The 21,722-nt window shown below is 37.2% G+C and overlaps 1 protein-coding gene across 9 annotated transcripts in view; it reads left to right on the plus strand.

Moving 5' to 3' along the window:
* The window catches only part of MEF2A (myocyte enhancer factor 2A), a 201,386-nt gene that overhangs the window by 112,870 nt on the left and 66,794 nt on the right, over positions 1-21,722 (plus strand). For all 9 annotated transcript variants that reach the window (XM_088829695.1, XM_055417703.2, XM_055417699.2 and 6 more), the window contains one exon: positions 7,872-8,075. In XM_088829695.1, coding sequence (XP_088685821.1) covers positions 7,872-8,075 — 204 coding nt within the window. The remainder of the gene's footprint in view (positions 1-7,871; positions 8,076-21,722) is intronic.

Here is a 21,722-nt window from a genome sequence, read left to right on the forward strand (position 1 = left end):
TTTCAGAATTTGAAATAGCTCAACTGGAATTCCATCACCTCCACTAGCTTTGTTTGTAGTGATGCTTCCCAAGGTCCACTTGACTTCACATTCCAGGATATTTGGCTCTAGGTGAGTGATCACACCATCGTGATTATCTGGGTCATGAAGATCTTTTTTGTACAGTTCTTCTGTGTATTCTTGCCACCTCTTCTTGATATCTTCTGCTTCTGTTAGGTCCATGCCATTTCTGTCCTTTATCGAGCCCATCTTTGCATGAAATGTTCCCTTGGGTCTCTAATTTTTTTGAAGAGATCTCTAGTCTTTCCTATTCTGTTCTTTTCCTCTATTTCTTTGTATTGATCGCTATGGAAGGCTTTCTTATTTCTCCTTGCTATTCTTTGGAACTCTACATTCAGATGCTTATATCTTTCCTTGCCATTTTGGACTCCTTTTCCCTATTCTAACTACCTAACATTACTTTACAATATTGTATTGGTTTTGCCATACATTGATGTGAATCTGCCATCGGTGTACATGTGTTCCCCATCCTGAATCCCCCTCCCACCTCCCTTCCTATCCCATCCCTCTGGGTCATCCCAGTGCACCAGCCCCGAGCATCCTGTATCATGCATTAACCTGGACTGGTGATTCGTTTCACATATGATACTATACATGTTTCAGTGCCATCCTCCCAAACCATCCCACCCTCACCATCTCCCACAGAGCTCAAAAGACTGTTCTATACATCTGTGTCTCTTTTGCTGTTTCGCATACAGGGTTATCGTTACCATCTTTCAAAATTCCATATGTATGCATTATTATACTGGATTGGTATTTTTCTTTCTGGCTTACTTTGTATAATAGACTCCAGTTTCATCCACCCCAAAGATCAGAAAGGAAGAGATGAGAAAAAGTATACCAGACAAGTGAAAGCAATGAGAAAACAGATATAATCCTGATATTAAACAGTGTAGGGTTGATGACAAAAAGCATTAAATGGGACAAAGAAAGATACTTTTCAATACTGAAAGCTGTAATTCATCTTGAAGATGTAAGAATTAGGAATATTGATATACTAAATATTAACTTTACCAAGCCAAAACTAAAACAGAAACAAACATAAGTGGACTCTAATAATTAAAGACACTTAAACACATTAGTCTTAGTATGGACAAAAAATAATTGATGGTAAACCATATATAACTGGCATAATGAATAAAATTGATATTAAGCCATATATTGAACACTACACTGAGAAAATAGTGTTTACAAGTATATGTAGAGTATTCACCAAATTGATTAAAAATTACCCAACCAAAGAAACATCAGTAAATTCAGTAAAGGAGAATATTAAAAACATATAGTGATTACCAGGTAGTAAACCTAAAAAATGTGTTGTTGGTTTTCTTTTTTTTTTTTTGGTCTGTGCTGGATCTTTGTTTCTGAGCATGGACTTTCTCTAGTTGCAATTAGTGGGAGCTACAGTTGTGGTGTCCAGAAAAAGAAATAAGATTTTTATTTTGCACCTTGTAAGAGTAGTAACATTTATATGAAAAAATTATGAAATTATTCAAAAGCATACCTAAGAACTGTACTATTTGACTTACGCATTCATGAGGTGTGGTTCGATGAGGAAAACAAAAAGTACTGGATCAGTTCAGTTCAGTCACTCAGTTGTGTCTGATTCTTTGCAACCCCAAGGACTGCAGCACTCCAGGCTTCCCTGCTGCTGCTCCTGCTTAGTTGCTTCAGTTGTGTCCAACTCTTAGCAACCCTGTGGACTGTAGCCCACCAGGCTCCTCCATCCATGGGATTTTCCAGGCAAGAGTACTGGAGTGGGGTGCCATTGCCTTCTCCACCAGGCTTCACTATCCATCACCAACTTCCGGAGCTTGCTCAAACTTATCTCCATCGAGTCAGTGATACCATCGAACCATCTCATCCTCTGTTGTCCCCTTCTCCTCCTGCCTTCAGTCTTTCCCAGCATCAGGGTCTTTCTAAGGAGTCAGCTCTTCACATCAGGTGGCCAAAGTATTGGAGCTTCAGCATTAGTCCTTCCAATAAATATTCAGGACTGATGATCTGTAGGATGGACTGGTTGGATCTCCTTGCCGTCCAAAGGACTCTCAAGAGTCTTCTCCAGCACCACATTTCAAAACAATTTCAAAGAGTATTGATAGAGTCCCAGTTTCATAAACTTCTGACTAGATCCCTTATAAGTATATACATCTAACTGTATATATGATTATGCGATCTTACACAAAAATATGAGATGAAAACTACTAAGTTGAAAACATGGGTTAAAAAGAGAGAAAACACATTATAGTCCATGGATACATTCATATAAAGCCGTATATTTGTATATTTGCATTTTAAGGACTTTTAAAAAAATTAAATAATGATAAGAGATTTTTCTTTCTTTTTTTTTGTTTAAAGGAAAGAGAAGGAAATAGAAAGATGTGATGTGAAGAGTATTCCACAGAGAGGGGAAATAGCCAAGTTGCTAAGACCAGGAGTAGTAGCTGGTGGTTAAGAAAAATCCACACACTGTACACACCAGTTTAGCATAATGTGTGTGTGAGAGAGAGGGAGATGAAATAAGGTCAGATAGTTTGAAGCCAGATCATTTATTTTGTTTCCTTAATGAGTTTGACTATTACTTTCAGTGCAGTGAAAAACTCTATAAGCTACGACTTATACATTTTGATTTATGATTCAAATATATCAGTCTGTCAAGTATGTGGCCAATAAACTGTAGGGTGCAATAGGTAAAGCAGGAAATCTAATAAGGTGATTCTATAAATAATTCACATGAGATACCTACCATGTATCTTAACCTAGGGTGGCATATTGGCGTAGATAGAAGTGGATTGATTTGGGATATGTTTTAGAGGTAGATCTAACACAATTTACTGAAGGACTAGGTAGAGTAGATTATTGTGATTGGATAGATGAAGGGTAACTCTTAGATATTATTTGATTTTGTTTGAATGGATGACAGTGCCATTTGCTGAACTTGAGACTGTAGAAAGGGCATATTTGTTACTTGGAAAATTACAAAGTTGGATAGCTGGATGAAATTACCTGAAAGGACTGTGAGGGTAAAGAGAAGGGATCCTTGATATAAAGCTCAGAGGCACTTTAATGTGTAGGGGTTGAGCAGAGGAAGACGGTATAACTCTAAAGGCTGAGAGGAAGAAGTCATTCAAGTAGGAGGAAAACTAGGACAGTGTGGTGCCATAAACAATTAGAAAAGAAAATGTTTGAAGATTGAGAATATGGTCAAATTTGTCAAATGAGATATATGGTAAGATAAGAAAAAAAAGTGATCATTGACTTCAACCACATAAATTGAACCACATCACACTGAAGGTCAGTGTGATGATATTGGCAAGTCTTAGCAGAATGTGAGGACTGGAAGTCTGATTGCAGTAGGTTGGGGAGAGAATAGGTGGTGGTGAGAAATTAGAGGTGATAACTATAGACACTTCTTTCAAATATTTTTACTCTGAAGTAGAGCAGAAAGAAGGGCAAGAAGAATGGGTGGTGATTGGAAAAGCAGCGTGACGTCAAAGCAGATGCTCGAGCATAAGTTTATGGCCTTTGATCTGACAGAGAGGAAGGAAACCAGGATGAGGGAGGAGAGGGCAGCATCTGGAGAAGACTGGAGACAGAGATGTCAGTAATACCAGCAGAGAAGGAAGAGTGTGGGAACGTACAGACGGAGCGGTTGGACAGATAGATTCGGTGATAGGGAGTGAGACAGTTGCTACTTGCTTCTGTTTTCTCAGGGTTATCAGTGGAGAGTGGATTTGAGGGAGAGAAGATAGGAAGTATCTCAACATGGAGAATGGGTTTTGTTGTCATTCAGTCCCTCAGTCCTGTCCCACTCTTCCTGACTCCATGGTCTGCAACATACCAGGTTTCCCTGTCCTTCACCATCTCCCAGAGCTTGCTCAAAGTCATGTCCATTGAGTGGATGATGCCATCCAACCATCTCATCCTCTGTCGCCCCTTCTCCTGCCCTCATTCTTTCCCAGCATCAGGGTCTTTTCTAATGAGTCAGATTTTTGCATCAGGTGGCCAAAGTATTGTAGTTTCAGCTTCAGCATCAGTCCTTCCAATGAACACTTGGGACTGATTTTCTTTAGGATGGACTGGTTGGATTTCCTTGCAGTCCAAGGGACTCTCAAGAGTCTTCTCCAGCACCACATTTCAGAGGCACAATTCTTCAGGACTCAGCTTTGTTTATGGTCCAATTCTCACATCCATACGTGACTACTGGACAAACCATAGCTTTGAGTAGACGGACCTTTGTTGGTAAAGTAATGTCTCTGCTTTTTAATATGATGTCTACGTTGGTCATAGCTTTTCTTCCAAGGAGCACATGTCTTTTAATTTCATGGCTGCAATAACCATCTGCAGTAATTTTGGAGCCCAAGAAAATAAAGGCTGCCACTGTTTCCATTGTTTCCCTATCTATTTCCCGTGAAGTGATGGGACCAGATGCCATGATCTTTGCTTTTTGAATGTTGAGTTTTAAGTCACTTTTTCACTCTTCTGTTTCAGTTTCATAAAGAGGCTCTTTTTTTCCTCTTTGCTTTCTGTAAGGGAGCTGTCATATGCATATCTGAGGTTATTGATTTTTCTCCATATGTAGAGTACATCATGCGCAGTGTTGGGCTGGATGAAGCACAAGTCAGAATCAAGATTATTGGGAATAAGGAGTTTATGATCTGAGCCCCCGTCAGCTCCCAGTCTTGTTTTTGCTGACTGTATAGAGCTTCTCCATCTTTGGCTGCAAAGAATATAATCATCTGATTTCGGTATCTGGTGACGTCCATGTGTAGAGTTATCTCTTGTGTTGTTGTTGTTGGAGGGTGTTCACTATGACCAGTGCATTCTCTTGGTAAATTCTGTTAGCCTTTGCCCTGCTTTGTTTTGTACTTCAACCCCAAATTTGCCTGTTACTCCAGGTTTCACTTGACTTTCTACTTTCACATTCCAGTCCCCTATGATGAAAAGGACATCTTTTGGGGGTGTTAGTTCTAGAAGGTCTTGTAGGTTATCATAGAACTGTTCAACTTCAGCTTCTTCAGTATTAGTGGTTGTGGCATAGACTTGGATTACTGTGATGTTGAGTGGTTTGCCTTGGAAACAAACAGAAATCATTCTGTCATTTTTGAGATCTCACCTAAGTACAGCATTTTGGACTCTTTTGTTGACTATAATGGCTACTCCATTTCTTCTAAGGGATTCTTGCACACAGTAGATATAATGATCATCTGAATTAAATTCACCCATTCTGGTCCATACAGTTCACTGATTCCTAAAACGTTGATATTCACTCTTACCATCTCCTGTTTGACCACTTCAGTTTACCTTGATTCGTGGACCTAACATTCCAGGTTCCTATGCAATGTGCTTTACAACACTGGACTTTACTTTTACCACCAGAAACATCCACAACTGGGTATTGTCTCCACTTTGACTCAGACTCTTTATTCCTTCTAGAACTATTTTTCTGCTCTTCTCCAGTAGCATAATGGTCACCTGTCAGTGTGGGGAGTTCATCTCTCAGTGTCATATCTTTTTGCCTTTTCATACTATTCTTGGCAAGAATGCTGAAGTGGTTTGCCATCCCTTTCTGCAGTGGTCCACATTTTGTCGGAGCTCTTCACCCTTACCCATGCGTCTTGGGTGGTCCTGTACTGCATGGCTCTTACTTTCATTGAGTTAGACAAGACTGTGATCCATGTGATCAGTTTGGTTAGTTTTCTGTGATTGTGGTTTTCATTCTATCTGCCGTGGGGTCAGGTGCACTGTATATAACAGTCCTGGTTGCCAGTGACATGCCAGCATAAGTCCTTTTGAAGGAGGTGGCCATTATGCCATTATTCCTGCCATAGTTTGGCCTGAGGCCAGACTACAGGGAGGGAACACAGCCCCACCCATCAGCAGAAAATTGGATTAAAGATTTACTGAACATGGCCCTGCCCATCAGAGCAAGACTCAGTTTGCACAATAGCCAGTACCTGCCATCAGGAAGCTTCCACAAGCCTCTTATCCTTATCAATCAGAATGGGCAAAAGGGACAAATAAGCTAAGTTAGTGAAGCCTGGTAGGCTACAGTCCACGGGGTCACGAAGAGTCGGACACGACTGAGCGATGCAACAGAATGTCAGGCAATGTTAAGTGTTAATTAAGATGTATGGTCATCAGTTTAGAAAAACAAGGGGGATGTGGATGTGAGTGTGCATGCACATTTATGTTCCCAATAATTGTCAGCCACTTTCATAAAGATAAAGGAATAAATGGGCAAAGAGTTGGACACTACTGAGAGACTTTCACTGGCTCACTCAGAAAGAGATACTTATGTGACACTTCTCAGTGCATGGGGAAGAATGACTTCGAGGTCACCACAAAGAGAGTTTGAAAAGTGAAAGTCGCTCAGTTGTGTCCGACTTTTGCGACCCCATGGAATATACAGTCCATGGAATTCTCTAGGCCAGAATACTGGAGTGGGTAGCCTCTGCCTTTTCTGGGAATCTTCCCAACCCAGGGATTGAACCCAGGTCTCCCTCATTGCAAATAGCTTAAGCTTCAAAATATTGGGGGTTTTTAGAGACGAAATGAAAATTGAGAGAATGAGAAGCAAAAAAGGACATATCTTCCAGACCCTTGAGCAGGAAATGTAGTATTTGAAAAGAAACAAATTAGTCTGTGTTTGAGAGGGCTTCAGGTGACAGGTTTCAGTTAGAGAAATATTCAAAGAAGACTTTGAGGACGTTGAGGAATTTGCTGATCTAGACTGAATTTTCATGGGTGCAATAGAAGGGATTGGAAAGCAGAGGAAGGATAATTTAGATTAGTGGATGTATTTTGTTGTTTAGGGATTAAAGTCTGAGTAGTTGGACTGTGAAGAAAGCTGAACGCCAAAGAATTGATGCTTTTGAACTGTGGTGTTGGAGAAGACTCTTGAGAGTCCCTTGGACTGCAAGGAAATCCAACCAGTCCATTCTAAAGGAGATCAGTCCTGGGTGTTCGTTGGAAGGACTGATGCTAAAGCTGAAACTGCAATACTTTGGCCACCTCATGTGAAGAGTTGACTCACTGGAAAAGACTCTGATGCTGGGAAGGATTGGGGGCGGGAGGAGAAGGGGACGACAGAGAATGAGATGGCTGGATGGCATCACCTACTTGATGGACATGAGTTTGAGTGAACTCCAGGAGTTGGTGATGGACAGGGAGGCCTGGCATGCTGTGATTCATGAGGTCGCAAAGAGTCGGACATGACTGAGCAACTGAACTGAACTGAATGATGGATTCCCTGATGGCTCAGTGGGTAAATAATCCAGTGCAAAGAGATACAGGAGATGCAGGTTCGATTCCTGGGTCGGGAAGATCCTCTGGAGAAAGGGAATGGAGCCACTCCAATATTCTTGCCTAAAAAATCCCTAGACAGAGGTGCCTGACAGGCTACAGTCCGTGGGGTAGCAAAGAGTTGGACACAAGCCACTAAGCACACACACACATGATGGATTACTTGAGGTAGGACTTGGACTTTCTAATGCCTTTTGAAGCTGGATGGTAAGAGGCCACTAGTTAGCTCTTTCCTTCTCTGATTCTTTGCCCAGAGTCTCAGCCAAGGATAAAGGAAGCCTCCTCAGGAGACTACTTTGTCGAGCCCTTGGCAGTGCAGAATATATGTAGAATTGTAGCCCTTCGGCAAAACGGGGAAGGAGACTCGTGTGGAGTATGAAACTAGGAAGTTTTTTGACCTTTGAAATCAGACTTCTTATTAAAAGACAACTCATCTTCAGGTAGCCTATATTCCAGTACTACTACTAATAACATTTAATAAAAATACACTTTTTTAAATTTTCTAGGTCACTTTTACAAAGAGAAAGTTTGGATTAATGAAGAAAGCCTATGAACTTAGTGTGCTCTGTGACTGTGAAATAGCACTCATCATTTTCAACAGCTCTAACAAACTGTTTCAGTATGCCAGCACTGATATGGACAAGGTTCTTCTCAAGTATACGGAATATAATGAACCTCACGAAAGCAGAACCAACTCGGATATTGTTGAGGTAACAAATACATCTAGTGATGTCTGAATTGCAGATAGCAATTAAATTAGATTGCTTTTTATAGCCAAAACATACATCTATTATATTTTTCTTCTGAATCGTTTCCTAGAAGGATCTAATTATTACTATGTGATGACCCATTTATAAGCATATCCTAATCACCAAGAAAAAATAAACAAGGCTGATACAGTATGTACATCAATATAATCTAACATTTCATCTGTGATTACTTTTTATATGAGTTTTAAAATTAATCTTATAAGAAACTATCACTTTGGACAGTATGAAGTTTTAGTTTTTTTATGTCTTAATTATTTCATTACCTCAGTGACTACCCACAATTTTAAACACTAATGAAATGGAAGAATTTATTCTGTTTTGTTTATAGTCTTTTAGTTGTGGGAGGAGGATGGTCCCTTTTTTTTTTTTTTAATTTCTTTTCCTTTGATATCTCATAGTTCTACCAACCTATTTAGTGAAAATAAAAGGAGTTTTTTAGGATGATTTTAGTCCATTCAGAAAGATTTTAGGACACAACCTTAAAAAGGAGAATCAATATGCTTTTCCCTTTAATTCTTTCCTGTTACAAAAATCTTCTTATAAAAGATAACTTTCTGTGTATATCTCTATAGCATTTTATACTAGTTTCGTGTTTACCTTTATCTTTTTCGTTTATACTTAGAAGTTTTGTTTTATTTTTGTTCAAAACAGTTTTTTTTTCCCACTGCTTAAAAAGTCTTTAATTTTATAATATTAGAAAACTATTACAATAAATTAGAGATTTCCTTGGTTAAAATACTTAAATCATGGGAAATGAGGCAGAAATAACCATAAGCAAAGAAATGTAGTCCCAATTTAGGTTTTATTTTGGAAATTGAAATTAAGATACTTTATTGTGTTGGGATCTAATTTATTTGCTTCCACACATTGTTATAGTTCTGAAAATGCATTTTAAATATCTCCCATGTTTTTCTGCCTTAACCTTTCCTTTTGGACAGTAATTGATTGATTCTCACTGCCAAAAAAAATCTGCTACTTTTATTAGAAAAAATCCTTATTTTTTTAATAATCAGTTCCTTGAAATGGAAAGTAATAGTCTGATTACAGTTACAGGTCATCAGTTGCTTGATGTGCCCACTGTTTTATCTGTGTCTCACTCCCTTCAGGGAGAAGGAAATGGCAACCCACTCCAGTGTTCTTGCCAGGAGAATCCTGGGGACGGGGGAGCCTGGTGGGCTTCCATCTGTGGGGTCGCACAGAGTCGGACACGACTGAAGTGACTTAGCAGCACTCCCTTCAGTCTCTGTGAAGCTTTTGATCTTGCTTTTGTTGATCACTTAAACTACATGGTTACATCTTTAACCAAACTACTTAGCACAGTTATGTTTTTATCAATTGTAAATTATATCATTTCACTTTTATGGTAAATCTTATTACTTATGTGCAATATAAACTAGTGGACTCTTTCCTTGTTACATATCAGAATGAATTTTGAATCATAATTTTATAAATTAGGGGATCTTGATTTGAGTAAGCTTCATAAGAGACTTTGTAACTGGATTTCTTTGAAACAGAAGGTAACCCTGGTGTTTAGTTTAAAATGACATCTTATTTTAAAAAAACTCTCTGTCTTGCCAAAAGCTCCACTACCTTAAGTCAAAGAAAAATAGTTGACCTTAATAAACAAATAGATATTCAGGCTAGTTTCATTATGGAAGGCAACCACCTCCTTAACCCTAACTACTCTGCTCTTTCATTGCAGCAGTTTTTGTTCTTGGGCCCTGGAAGTTGAAGGTACTTTGCACAGCCTAAAGCTTACTTCTTTAGAGAATATGAAGAATATAGGGTGATTTAATCCTCAGAGACTTTTCAAATTACCTGAGGCTTCATCTTTGTTGTGGTCAGCAATGAGTGTAAGAGAGTAAATCCCAATCATTTCTTTAGCATGCCTCCTATATTATAGTTTGCTTCAGTAAGAAAGAAAATATTTGCAGCTCAATTATCAATTGGCACTTTGATGTTTTATTTTTTTATTGAATTTCTTAGAAATAAGCAAACATGGATTTTACCAGTGGCTCTTTTTGAAGCTCTGAATTATATAAATTTAAGACACATATGAATAAAAGACAGAAGACACATTGAATTATAAGGGATTTAATCTGTTGTGATAGGATAAAATTATAAAACTTAATGCACCTTTCTTGTATGTCAGTGTCTTACTGAGTTAATCTTCATAAAGCTGGATGATTACCATTATAAGACAGTCTTTCTTCCCTATGTAAAGGTGATATGCAACTACCTCCTCACTAGTAGTGCATACATACTTGAGTTCTTTTTATTGTTTGTAGTGATGGCTTTATACTAATGGATCTGCCAAGATTGTTGTGAACCAGACTAAGTTAACAGGATAAGAGTAATGACAAATACTTATACAGAGCTTCCTATGGGCCACTTTCTAAGTGCTTTACAAATATCTTACTGAAGGATATTTTTAGAATATCATTTTAAGTATATTTGCCTTTTACATATAGTTTCGTTTCAAACAGTTATGGTAATTTTAAGCAAACATTTAGACTTGAGTTTGTTTATTTAACAAACATTTTTGAGGGACTCCTGTGTGCCAGGGACTCCACAAAGTAATTTTTAGATTTCAAAATCAAGCCACAATACTGTTTTTTTCCTACCTATAGTTCTGTAAACCACTGAAATATACTTTTACCAACTGAAAATTTTATATTAAATTTCTGACACGTTGGTTCTGGACTCTTTGGCCATCTCATGTGGCTGAGTACATCAGCGATAAATAGAGTCATGAACAGCTACAAGTGATCTACTTTAGACTGTTTCCTTATGTAGTATGAACAACAGTGAAACTAACTGAAAACTTCATGAGCAGCTTTCATAAGGCCTCTAACCTGAATTCACCCATTTCCTGTTGCATGATAGTTTTTAAAACTAGCAGGATTTTACTTTCCCCCATATTACTAAAATATTCTTTGACAGAATCTTGACTATGTTAAAATGGAGTCTCGTATGGCTGTATCTCTGTTCTGTTGGATCCAGCACACAGGCCCTTTTGGCTGTGTAGAGTAGAGGGGTGCGTGCCCTGTGTTGTTGGTCACATCTCCATAGTCTACGAAATAAGGACACGCATGAAATTAGAGCTGATATGTTTTCAGGGAGTGCTGTAGAATAAATACAATGAAGTAGAAGTGGTTGGTATTTGAATATTGTGATGATAAACGTAGGAGGACATAATACATTCATCTACCTTTCAGTTTTTAACCACAGGTATCAGGAACACATTTACAGAATGGTGTTTGTATCTTTGCTTTTCTTATTTCATATTAATTACATTTTAAAACTAGTCTCTTAAAATTTTAATCAGTTTTAACATTTTAGTCATAGTTGATAATTTTTTTCTTTGTAGCTTCTTAAAAATCAACAGCATTTACGTATTTTAAGTTGCATTTAGGTATTTTAAATTAAAGTTTGCAGTGTTAGATGTGCTTATCACCTATGATGTGGTACATTCTTTATTAAGAAATGGGTTTTACTACTTTATTACGTATAGTTCATTAGAAAACATCAGAGATATACATTATATCTTTTATATGTAAGTACACAAAAAAAGATGGCAAATTTTGTTTGGTCCTATCAAAGATAGTAGTTTAACCAGAAGGTACAAAGAAAATGTTATAACCCCCAAATCTTCTTTTCAGGATATTGATTTAAAAATTTGTGAACTTTATTATGTAATTTTATATATCTAATTATATTCATTAGATATATCCTAGAGTATTAGAAACTAGAAATGAAAATCACCAGTGTAATTAGTTGCCATTATTCATTCACATGTGTGTATAAATTGAATTTAAACTCAATAAAAGCCTAGACCGAATAGAATGGTTCTGCATCAAAGTAAAAATTATGCCAAAGGAATGAAGTGAAGTAGCAGCTGCTACACAATAAATGCCCAAGATTACTTTGTAATGACATATCTTTCACTTTGTAGTATTTGCAATAATATTTGAAATATTAGGTATTTCTCCATGTAATATATTTAAAATGATGACTTGGTGGCATTGAACATTCAGTAAATAGTTAATGTGGTGATTCAGATCATTGTGGTGCCATTTAAGCATGTAAATTAAATGTAAATACAGAAGCCATGGCCATTTATCTTTCTTATTAATATCTTGTGAACTGTTCCCAAATAGAGGAACTTTATTCATCACATAATACTATAGTATTTTAAAAAAAATTTTCACTTGCATTATATATTATTTGATCTTCATATCCAAAGTAAGCTTTTTCAGAAGCAGAAATTAAGACCAGAGTTAAATGACTTGCCTAGAGTCATGTAGCAGTTTAATGGGAGAAGTAGGATTAGAATCTGGGTCTTTAACATTAACTCCTCCGTTTGTTCCCCAGTTTACCAGATCCATCGGAGCTCTGCAACATTTCACCATAAACAGATAAGATTTTATACATATACCAGTAATATATTACATGTGACAAACATGAGTAAGTTTTCCTCAATAATGAACAGAAAATTAGTGAGGTAATTGCAATAAGAATAATATAAAACATTTATCAACGTACTCATTATGCCCTGGTACTCTTCCAAGGGCTTTTATTGATATTATTATCTTTTTGATGAGATGATTAGATAACATCACCAACTCAATGGACATAAATTTGAGCAAACTCTGGGAGATAGTGGAGGACAAAGGAGCTGGCATACTGCAGTCCATGGGGTCACAAAGAGTCAGACACAACTTAGTGACTAAATGACAACAACAAAATTATTTTATTGAATCCCTCTAACTGTCCCCATTTCACAGTTGAGAAAATTGAGGCACAATGATGAATGAAGTAAAATGATGATAATTTTCATTCTGAAGGAAGAGAAAATCTACTTTTTGAGTCTTAATAGTTCTTCCCTGCTTTAAAATTACAACAGATTTTGGAAATAATATAGAAAGGAGGATAGAACGTCAATATAAGATGCATTTATGAATTATTAAAGTGTAATGCCTTGACCAGAAGTGTCAAGGTTACTAGAGAACTTGTTAGAAAGTTTTGAGGTTCCAGCTCAGATCTGTTGCATCAGAAACTTTTGAAAAGAGACCTGAACATCCTGGTATTAACTTGAATCAACTTGTCCTAAAAGCTTCAAGTTAACATGCAGTCTCTCGGCAGTGGTTATCCAGCTTTTAAAATATTTTTATCCCTAAGACTTGCTCTGAAATAAATTCAAGTCGTGAGCAAGCATAAGTCATAATTTTTAAGATCTTCTAAAGAGTAGTAGTTCAAGATAGTTTCCTGATATTGGTGTGAATTGCAAACTATTTTTAATGGGTGGCATTTTGATTCAATTCTATATGATTATCAAGTGCTTCTTTGAATGTATTTAGGGGATCTGGTGGTGATGTGCGGAGAGATGGACTCCAGTTCCTCAATTGAGCAAAAAAGATAGGTGACTTTTTTCTCTTGAGATCACCTAGCTACAGAACTGGAGATGTGATTATGTTTAGGATTTCTGACAGTATTATTGCATCCTCAGAAAGTCTTTTTGAGCCCATCGGTTTTTTCTCCCCACATTACAGATAAGGAATGGAACAGACAGGGAGTGTTTAAGAGGCTTGCCTAATGTTTTACAGGGCTGCAGTGGAGCGGCAGGGAAAGGGAAAAAATAATGAAACATCTGAAGACAAGACAAAGCTTCCCTCCACCTCCAGCCCCCTGCCCTGCTCTTTTATTCCTAACAGAGCCTGAAGCAGCAGGATGGTGATTCACAGGGTGAGGCACCCAATCCTCACGGCCCCTCCTCTTCCCACGTGTCCTGCACAGTCACCTCACACAGCAGTCACCGTAGCTCTTGCAGTTTTGGTTTTACTATTTTCATTTTGCTATGTATTTGAATATTATTATTTATCATACAATTATTGGTTTTCATTTATGTGCTTTTTATAAGGAATTGTACATCTCTGCGTGTGATTTTTATTTTCTCGAAGTCAGGTTTTTCTCCATCAGAGATTGATGTTACTGGAAAAAAAAAAAAAAACCAGGAGTTTATGTCATGGGTGGAAAGGGTTGTGATATATATATACACATATATATCACTTCATAATACAGCTCACTTTTCTGTAATGTATTTCTTGTGATTATTGATAAATATCTTTGTATCTTTTTTATATCCCTGTGTGTCATGGGTTGAGTGTTTCAGTACTATTATGATGAGATAAATTGTTCTTTCTTCTTGAGAAGTTCTTCGATTGACCAAGTTTTTGACCAACGAGGGAAGAAGGGTACAGAGAATTGGGCGAAGAGTGGTCAGAAAACACTTCCTCTAGAGGTGACACCATCACCTGAGTCCTTTAAAGGATAAGGTTGGAGAGAGAAAGGGGGTTAGAAGAAAGGTATTGTAGGTTGGGTGGGACAGCTTATGAGAAAAGTAGGAAATGAAGCATAACATGCTTATTTTACAAAATTAAAAATCAGTTAAGAATAGCTATAGTGTAGTGTGAAGAGTGGAGATAGCTAAAACACGAGAAGTAAACCAGATCCCAAAGAGATGTATAATACTCTTGACTTCCTCCTGAAGATCTGGGTACATGTTGAAAGAGCCTAATGAAGCTACCTGAGTTTTACTGAGTCTTGCACTTCCCAAGCTGTAAATTGTTAGAAATGCCTTATAATTTTTTTGAAAGGGGTTGAAGAGAAGTGAAGAAAAGGGTAAAAGTATTGGATGTAATGCATTATTTCTTCATTTTTTAATTTATTGAACTGATGTTTATCATACTGTATATGAGACATTGTACTGGATACTAGGAATATGGTGATAACTGGACATGTTTCTTCTGTTTCCCTAATAGGATTATGTGCGGCTATTTTATTATCTTACCTCAGAAGTCCCTTTGTTGGGTACATTTCAATATGGATTCAAGGCACTTAGAATTCTAAGATACTGATGTTTACCACCAAATATTACCCGTTCAGCATATAAACATTATATTACTGTTAGAGCTGGAAGCCTATTTAGAGCAAAAGACGTAGAGTGCTTACCATATTCAACAATGATTTGGGTATGCCTGAAAAACAAGTTATATCTATAGTCTTAAGTGGTATTTCAGTTCTTTTACATAAAGATAGTTAATACAGACATTCAGTTTAAAAAAAGCTGGCCATTCAATTCATTAAAAATTAAGAGGATAACTATATATTATATTTATTGGTGCACAAGTAATTGTGGTTTTGTCTTGTTGAAATTTGCCATTTGATATTGGAATACATTCTTAAATGTGGTTTTGTTATATATCATTTTGATACACATTTATTACTTTATGTTTTTTTTTTTAACTAATGACTTCTTATTTCCTGTGTATTTTAGATTAGGGAAATGATGTTAGACAAAAAGCAAATTCAAGAAATTTTCTTATTTGAGTTCAAAATAGGTCATAAAGCAGTGGAGACCACTCACAACATCAGCAGTGCATTTGGCCTAGTAACTGCTAACGAACATACAGTGCAGTGGTGGTTCAAGAAGTTTTGCAGAAGAGACAGTAGCTTTGAAATTGAGGAGCATAGTGGCCAGCCATTGAAAGTTGGCAATGACTGCTTGAGAGGATCATAGGAGAAGTTACCTAAGAACTCAGTGTCGACCATTCTACTACCGTTTAACATTTGAAACAAATTGGAAAGGTGAAAAAGCTCAATAAGTGGGTACCTCATGAGCTGACTGAAAATAAAAAAATGGTCGTTTTGAAATGTCAAAACGACAGATGTCTTATTCTGTGCAACAACAGTGAACCATTTCTCAATTGGATTGTGTGTTGCGATGGAAAGTGTATTTTATATGACAATCAGTGATGACTAGTTCAGTGGTTGGACTGAGAAGAAACTCCAAAACACTTCCCAAAGCCAAAGTTGCACCAGAAAATGTCATGGTCACTATTTGGTTGTCTACTGCCCATCTGATTCACTACACCTTTCTGAATCCCAGCAAAACCACTACATCTGAGAAGTACGCTCAGCAAATCAGGGGGATTCACAGAAAACTGCAACACCTGCAGCTGGCATGGGTTATCAGAATGGGCCCAGTTCTCCATGACAGTGCGCCACCACGCATCGCACAACGAGCACTTCAGAAGTTGAATGACTAGGACTACGGAGTTTTCCCTCATCCACCAGATTCACCTGACTTCTCACCAACTGGCTACCACTTCTTCACCATCTCGAAAACTTCTTGTAGGGAAAACACTTCCACAACCAGCAGGAAGCAGAAGATGCTTCCCAAGAGTTCGTTGAATCCCAAAGCACAGATTTTTATGTTACAGAAATAAGCAAACTTATTTCTCATTGGCGAAAATGTGTTGATTATAATGGTACTTATTTTGATTAATAAAGGTGTATTTGAGGCTAGTTATAATGATTTAAAATTCACAGTTCAAACCACAATTACGTTTGCACCAACCTAATATTGTGAAGTTATTTTTGTAGCTCAGTCCTGAGAGGAACTCAGTTTTGGAAACTATAGAGTCTAAAGAAAGCGAGATATTTTCTTGGCACAGATAGTAATAACTGTACTTTTTAATTTACAATTGTGCAATCAATGTTGTACCTATAAATTCCAACGGTAGTATAAACTACTTATATAAAGAATTTTGAATGATAGTATGCACATGCATTATAATTATCTAGGTTTTTGTTTGAGGGGTTGATTCATACCTTTATGTATGCTTTAATCTTTATGTATCCTAAGGCTGTTCTAGCACACTGGTATGTGATTATATTTATTCAAGTAATATTTCTAGTAATTCTTATTTTAGTTCATTAGCACTAAAGTACCAGAAAGTAAACTTTTAATACAGTTTTGAAAATGTTAGTGGCTCCTCTTTTGTTGGAATCATCACCAGTAAGCCAAAGTGACTACTATATTGTACTGACATCATTCTCTATTTGCCAGTATTATATGAACAAATTTGTATTGCGAAATACATTAGAGCAGACTTACTATGTAATCATAGAAGAGTTTTTTCTTTTTTAAGAGGTGATGTTCATTAGTTTATGTTCATCCAAATAAATGACTGCTATATAAAAGAAAATTATTCAGAGAGGAAAATTTTTCTAGTTTCCTTCGAGGTATACAGAAAGTTGTTTTCATAGATTCTGTTGGCTTTTGTTTCATATAGTTCTGTTCATTGGTTGTCTTAATATACCTGAATATAGGACTCACTAGGTATAAATTCCAATGTGATGATTATTCATAATCAGAGTAATAAACATTTCCAAGTTTTTAGTAAGCTACATAAGGTGCTTTCACACTACTTGGTATTTTTATAAATCATTGACTCAGATATCTTTCCTTATCACGTGAAATTGAATGCATAGTAACTTATCTTTGTGTCACTAGTGGCTACCACACTGGGTGTTATAGACATACCTGAGATTTAACATTTTTTGTTCTTTTTATTGCGATATTATTCACAAGCCATAAAATTTACCATTTTAAATTCTACAATTCAGTGGCTTTTAGAACATTCACAAGTTTGTGCAACCACGAACACTAACTCTAGAACATGTTTGTCAAACCAAAAAGAAGCTTGGTACCCATTAGCAATCATTACCTGGTTCCCCTTCCCTCCGCATCCTGGTAGCCACTAATCTGCTTTCTGTGTCTATGGATTTGCCTGTTCTGGATATGTCATATAAATGGAATGATACAATATGTGCTTTTTTATAACTGGCTTCTTTGATTTAGCATAATGTTCTCAGGGTTCATCCGTATTGTAGTATGTATTAGTACTTCATCCGGGGCTTATTGATGTCTTCTCTCACCCCATTTATCATGTCAGATTAACTAAGTCTCCAGTCTGGTTTAAACATAATCTGTTAATCAAACCACTGAGTTTTTTAAAAAATGTTTTCCAAGGCTTTTAAAAAATATTTAATTAATATTTCATTCTATGGATGTACAATATTTTATTTATTCATTCATCACTAAGAAACACTGGGTGATTTCTACTTTTTGCCTGTTTTGAAAATGCTACTGTGAAACTTGTGTGCAAGTGTTCATATGGACATAATTTCATTTCTCTTGGGTATCTCACCAGCAGTGAAATTTGCTGGTAGCAAATTTGCTGTGTTTCTTTGGGGGAAGTTGATGGTGGAACTCTGTGGAAAATGTGGAATTCTTTTCTTCATTTAACTTTTAAAGCAAACAAAAAAATCATCAGAAAACAACTTTATTGATGTCATAAAAATACTTGACCCATTTTTTCTTAAAAATGTAGATTTTTAAAATTTTAGTAACATTAGGCCAGATTATCGGTACCAGATTCTTAATCTGAAGACAACTAAAAATGCTCAGTGAGTTGCACAAAAACTTTGTTTTGGCATCAAAGAACTGATAAAGAATATGTCAGGCCAAAATCTAAGGAAAGGTTAGAACAAAGGTAGTCAAATGTTTAAAGCTGTGGCTACCCTGAATCATTGATCTATCTGGATAAGACCTATCTGGATAAAACACTAACTTATCTATCTTGATAAGACAGTTAAAACACTAACTTATCTATCTTGATAAGACAGTTAAAACACTAACTTATCTATCTTGATAAGACAGTTAAAACACTAACCGTGGTGGATACAGAGGCAAGAGGACAATTACTACTCCTGATTTCTGATTTTAATAGATTGCTTCCCACGTTCAACTGGGACCTTCAAAAGAAGGAAACTCACTGCTTTTTCCCTTCTTACAAAAGATTGCAAAGTATTAGTTGCTCCGTTGTGTCTGACTCTTTGCAGCCCCTGACTGTAGCCTGCCAGGCTCCTCTGTCCATGGGATTCTCTGAGCAAGAATACTGGAGCGTGTTTCCATTTCCTTCTCTGGGGGATCTTCCCTACCCAGGGATAGAACCCGGGTCTCCTGCACTGCAGATGGACTTTTTACCATCTGAGCCACCTGGGAAACTGTCAAAGATTGCTAGGAGAGTTCTTTTTTACTGACCAGATAGGACAAAGAGGACAAAAAAGTAAAAAAGATAACCTGCTTCTGAGATATTGTAAAATAAGTGCCGGCATTGTGCAGAATCCCTGGCCAACGGCATACAATACAAGAAGTCCAAGAAAAGTATTAATAATGTCCCAGTTAGCTAGATAGAGCAAATATATTTCCTTTTTGAATAAATGCACCTTAATGTGATTCATGGGGTCGCGGAGAGTCGGACACGACTGAGCGACTGAACTGAACTGAACTGAATGTCAGCATCAAAATTTTTCAAATAACCTTTCAAGACCATTGAGCATCCATCATGTAGAAATGACCAACCATGAAAGAAAATAATGCACAGTAAGCAAAATGCAGCAAGTACTAGCAGAAGCTGATACTAAATATTTAGATATTAATTATACACAGATTATAAGCAATTTCACTTTCTATGTTTTAATTTTTTAAAAAATTTACAAATATCTATATGAAATAAAACTTTATAAAAGAAGTGATACAGCACTTGAAAAAGAATGAAACTTATATGCAGTGATACAGCATTCTTGAAAAAGAATGAAATACTTCTAGAAATGAAAAAAAATACAACAGTCAAATTTAAATCTTAGCAGACATTTTGGAGGGATTTTCCCAATGGCTCGGCTGTAAAGAATCTGCCTGCACTGCAGGAGACATGGGTTCAAGCCCCAGGTTAGGAAGATCCCCTAGACAAGGTCATGGCAACCCACTCCAGTATTCTTGCCGGGAAAATTGCTTGGACAGGGAAGCCTGGTGGGCTATAGTTCATGGGATTGCAGAGTTGAACATGACTGAAGCGACTGAGCATGCATGCAGACATATTGAAAGTATACCTGACATAGCTGAAGAGGAAATTTGTGGACTGAAAAGAAAAAGTTATCTATAATACAGCACAAAAAGATGAAAAGGTGGAAAATGCAAAAGAGATAGAAAAGGAGGATTGGTTAGAAATTCTAACCTAAATTGAATTGGCATTCCTGAAGGAAAGAGAGAGTGGGGCAGAGGCAATATTTGAAGAGATAATGACAGAATTTTCTAGGATTAATAAGAATCCATAGTCCTCAGATTTATGAAGCCCAGCAAATCCCAGGCAGAGTTAAAAACCTTTTTAATCTTTGCATAGACGTATTACAGTGAAACTGCAATAAAAGACAAAAAAGACAACAAGAAAAACACATTATCTTCAAAGGAATGCTGAGTGATTCTAAACAACAGCAAATGAAATCTGTAGTCAATGAAATAATATCTTATAAATGTGTTGGGAAAAGGGGAGTTGGAATCCAACCCACATGCCATCCCAGAAGATGTAAGAGACATGGGTTCAATCCCTGGGTCAAGAAGATCCCCTGGAGGAGGGCATGGCAACCTACTCCAGTATTCTTGCCTGGAGAATCCCACGGACAGAGGAACCTGGCAGGCTACAGTCCATAGGCTCACAAGTCAGATACAACTGAGGTGACTTACCACATGCAGCAGAGTTATATTATCCCCTTGGGTAAACTGAGACTGTTGCGCTGCTTAAGTATTTAGCTCCTTGGAGACAGGCCCCACAGTTGTTGGGGTGGTGGTGGGGAGAAGTATCATTTGCTGAGATTTTTGCCATCAGACCTAGGTATATCACTGGCTTCCCAGGTGGTGCTTGCAGTAAAGAAGCCTCCTGCCAGTGCAGGAAATACAAAAGATGCAGATTTGACCCCTGGGTCAGAAAGATCCACTGGAGAAGGGTATGGCAACTCCAATATTCTTGCCTGGAAAATCCCATGGACAGGACTGAGCCTGGCAGGCTACAGTCCATGGGGTCACACACAGTCAGACACAACTGAAGTGAATGATAACTACTACTACTATAAGGTATATCAGAATTGTGTAAGACCTTAAAATGAAAAGAAACCATAGCCTGAACATCACATACTTCAGTGGAAGATATGGATAAGGTCATGGAAGAACTAGGGAAAGAATCTGAAGGTAAGTAATGCCAACAACCACATGCACAAGAAAAGTGCTTTCTTTCCAATGGTTGAAGTGACTCCTGATGACAAACCTCTATGCATTCTTCCTTTTCTTTGTTGACTGACTAATGCAGTCTGGAAATCTGTATGCAGATCAGGAAGCAACAGTTAGAACTGGACATGTAATAGCAAACTGGTTCCAAATAGGCAAAGGAGTACATCAAGGCTGTATATTGTCACCCTGCTTATTTAACTTATATGCAGAGTACATCATGGGAAATGCCGGGCTGGATGAAACACAGGCTGGAATCAAGATTGCTGGGAGAAATATCTATAACCTCAGATACGCAGATGACACCAACCTTATGACAGAAGCAAAGAAGAACTAAAGAGCCTCTTGATGAAAGTGAAAGAAGAGAGTGAAAAAGTTGGTTTAAAGCTCAACATTCAGAAAACTAAGGTCATGGCATCCAGTCCCATCACTTCATGTCAAATAGATGGGGAAACGAAACAATGGGAGACTTTATTTTGGGGGGACTCCAAAATCACTGCAGATGGTGACTGCAGCCATGAAATTAAAAGCTGCTTGCTCTTTGGAAGAAAAGCTATGACCAACCTAGACAGCATATTAAAAAGCAGAGACATTACTTTGTCAACAAAGGTTTGTCTAGT

Source organism: Moschus berezovskii, chromosome 21 (assembly GCF_049115385.1).
Source record: "Moschus berezovskii isolate FMDL1 chromosome 21, NW_MosBer_1.0, whole genome shotgun sequence".
In the NCBI taxonomy this organism is placed as follows: domain Eukaryota; kingdom Metazoa; phylum Chordata; class Mammalia; order Artiodactyla; family Moschidae; genus Moschus; species Moschus berezovskii.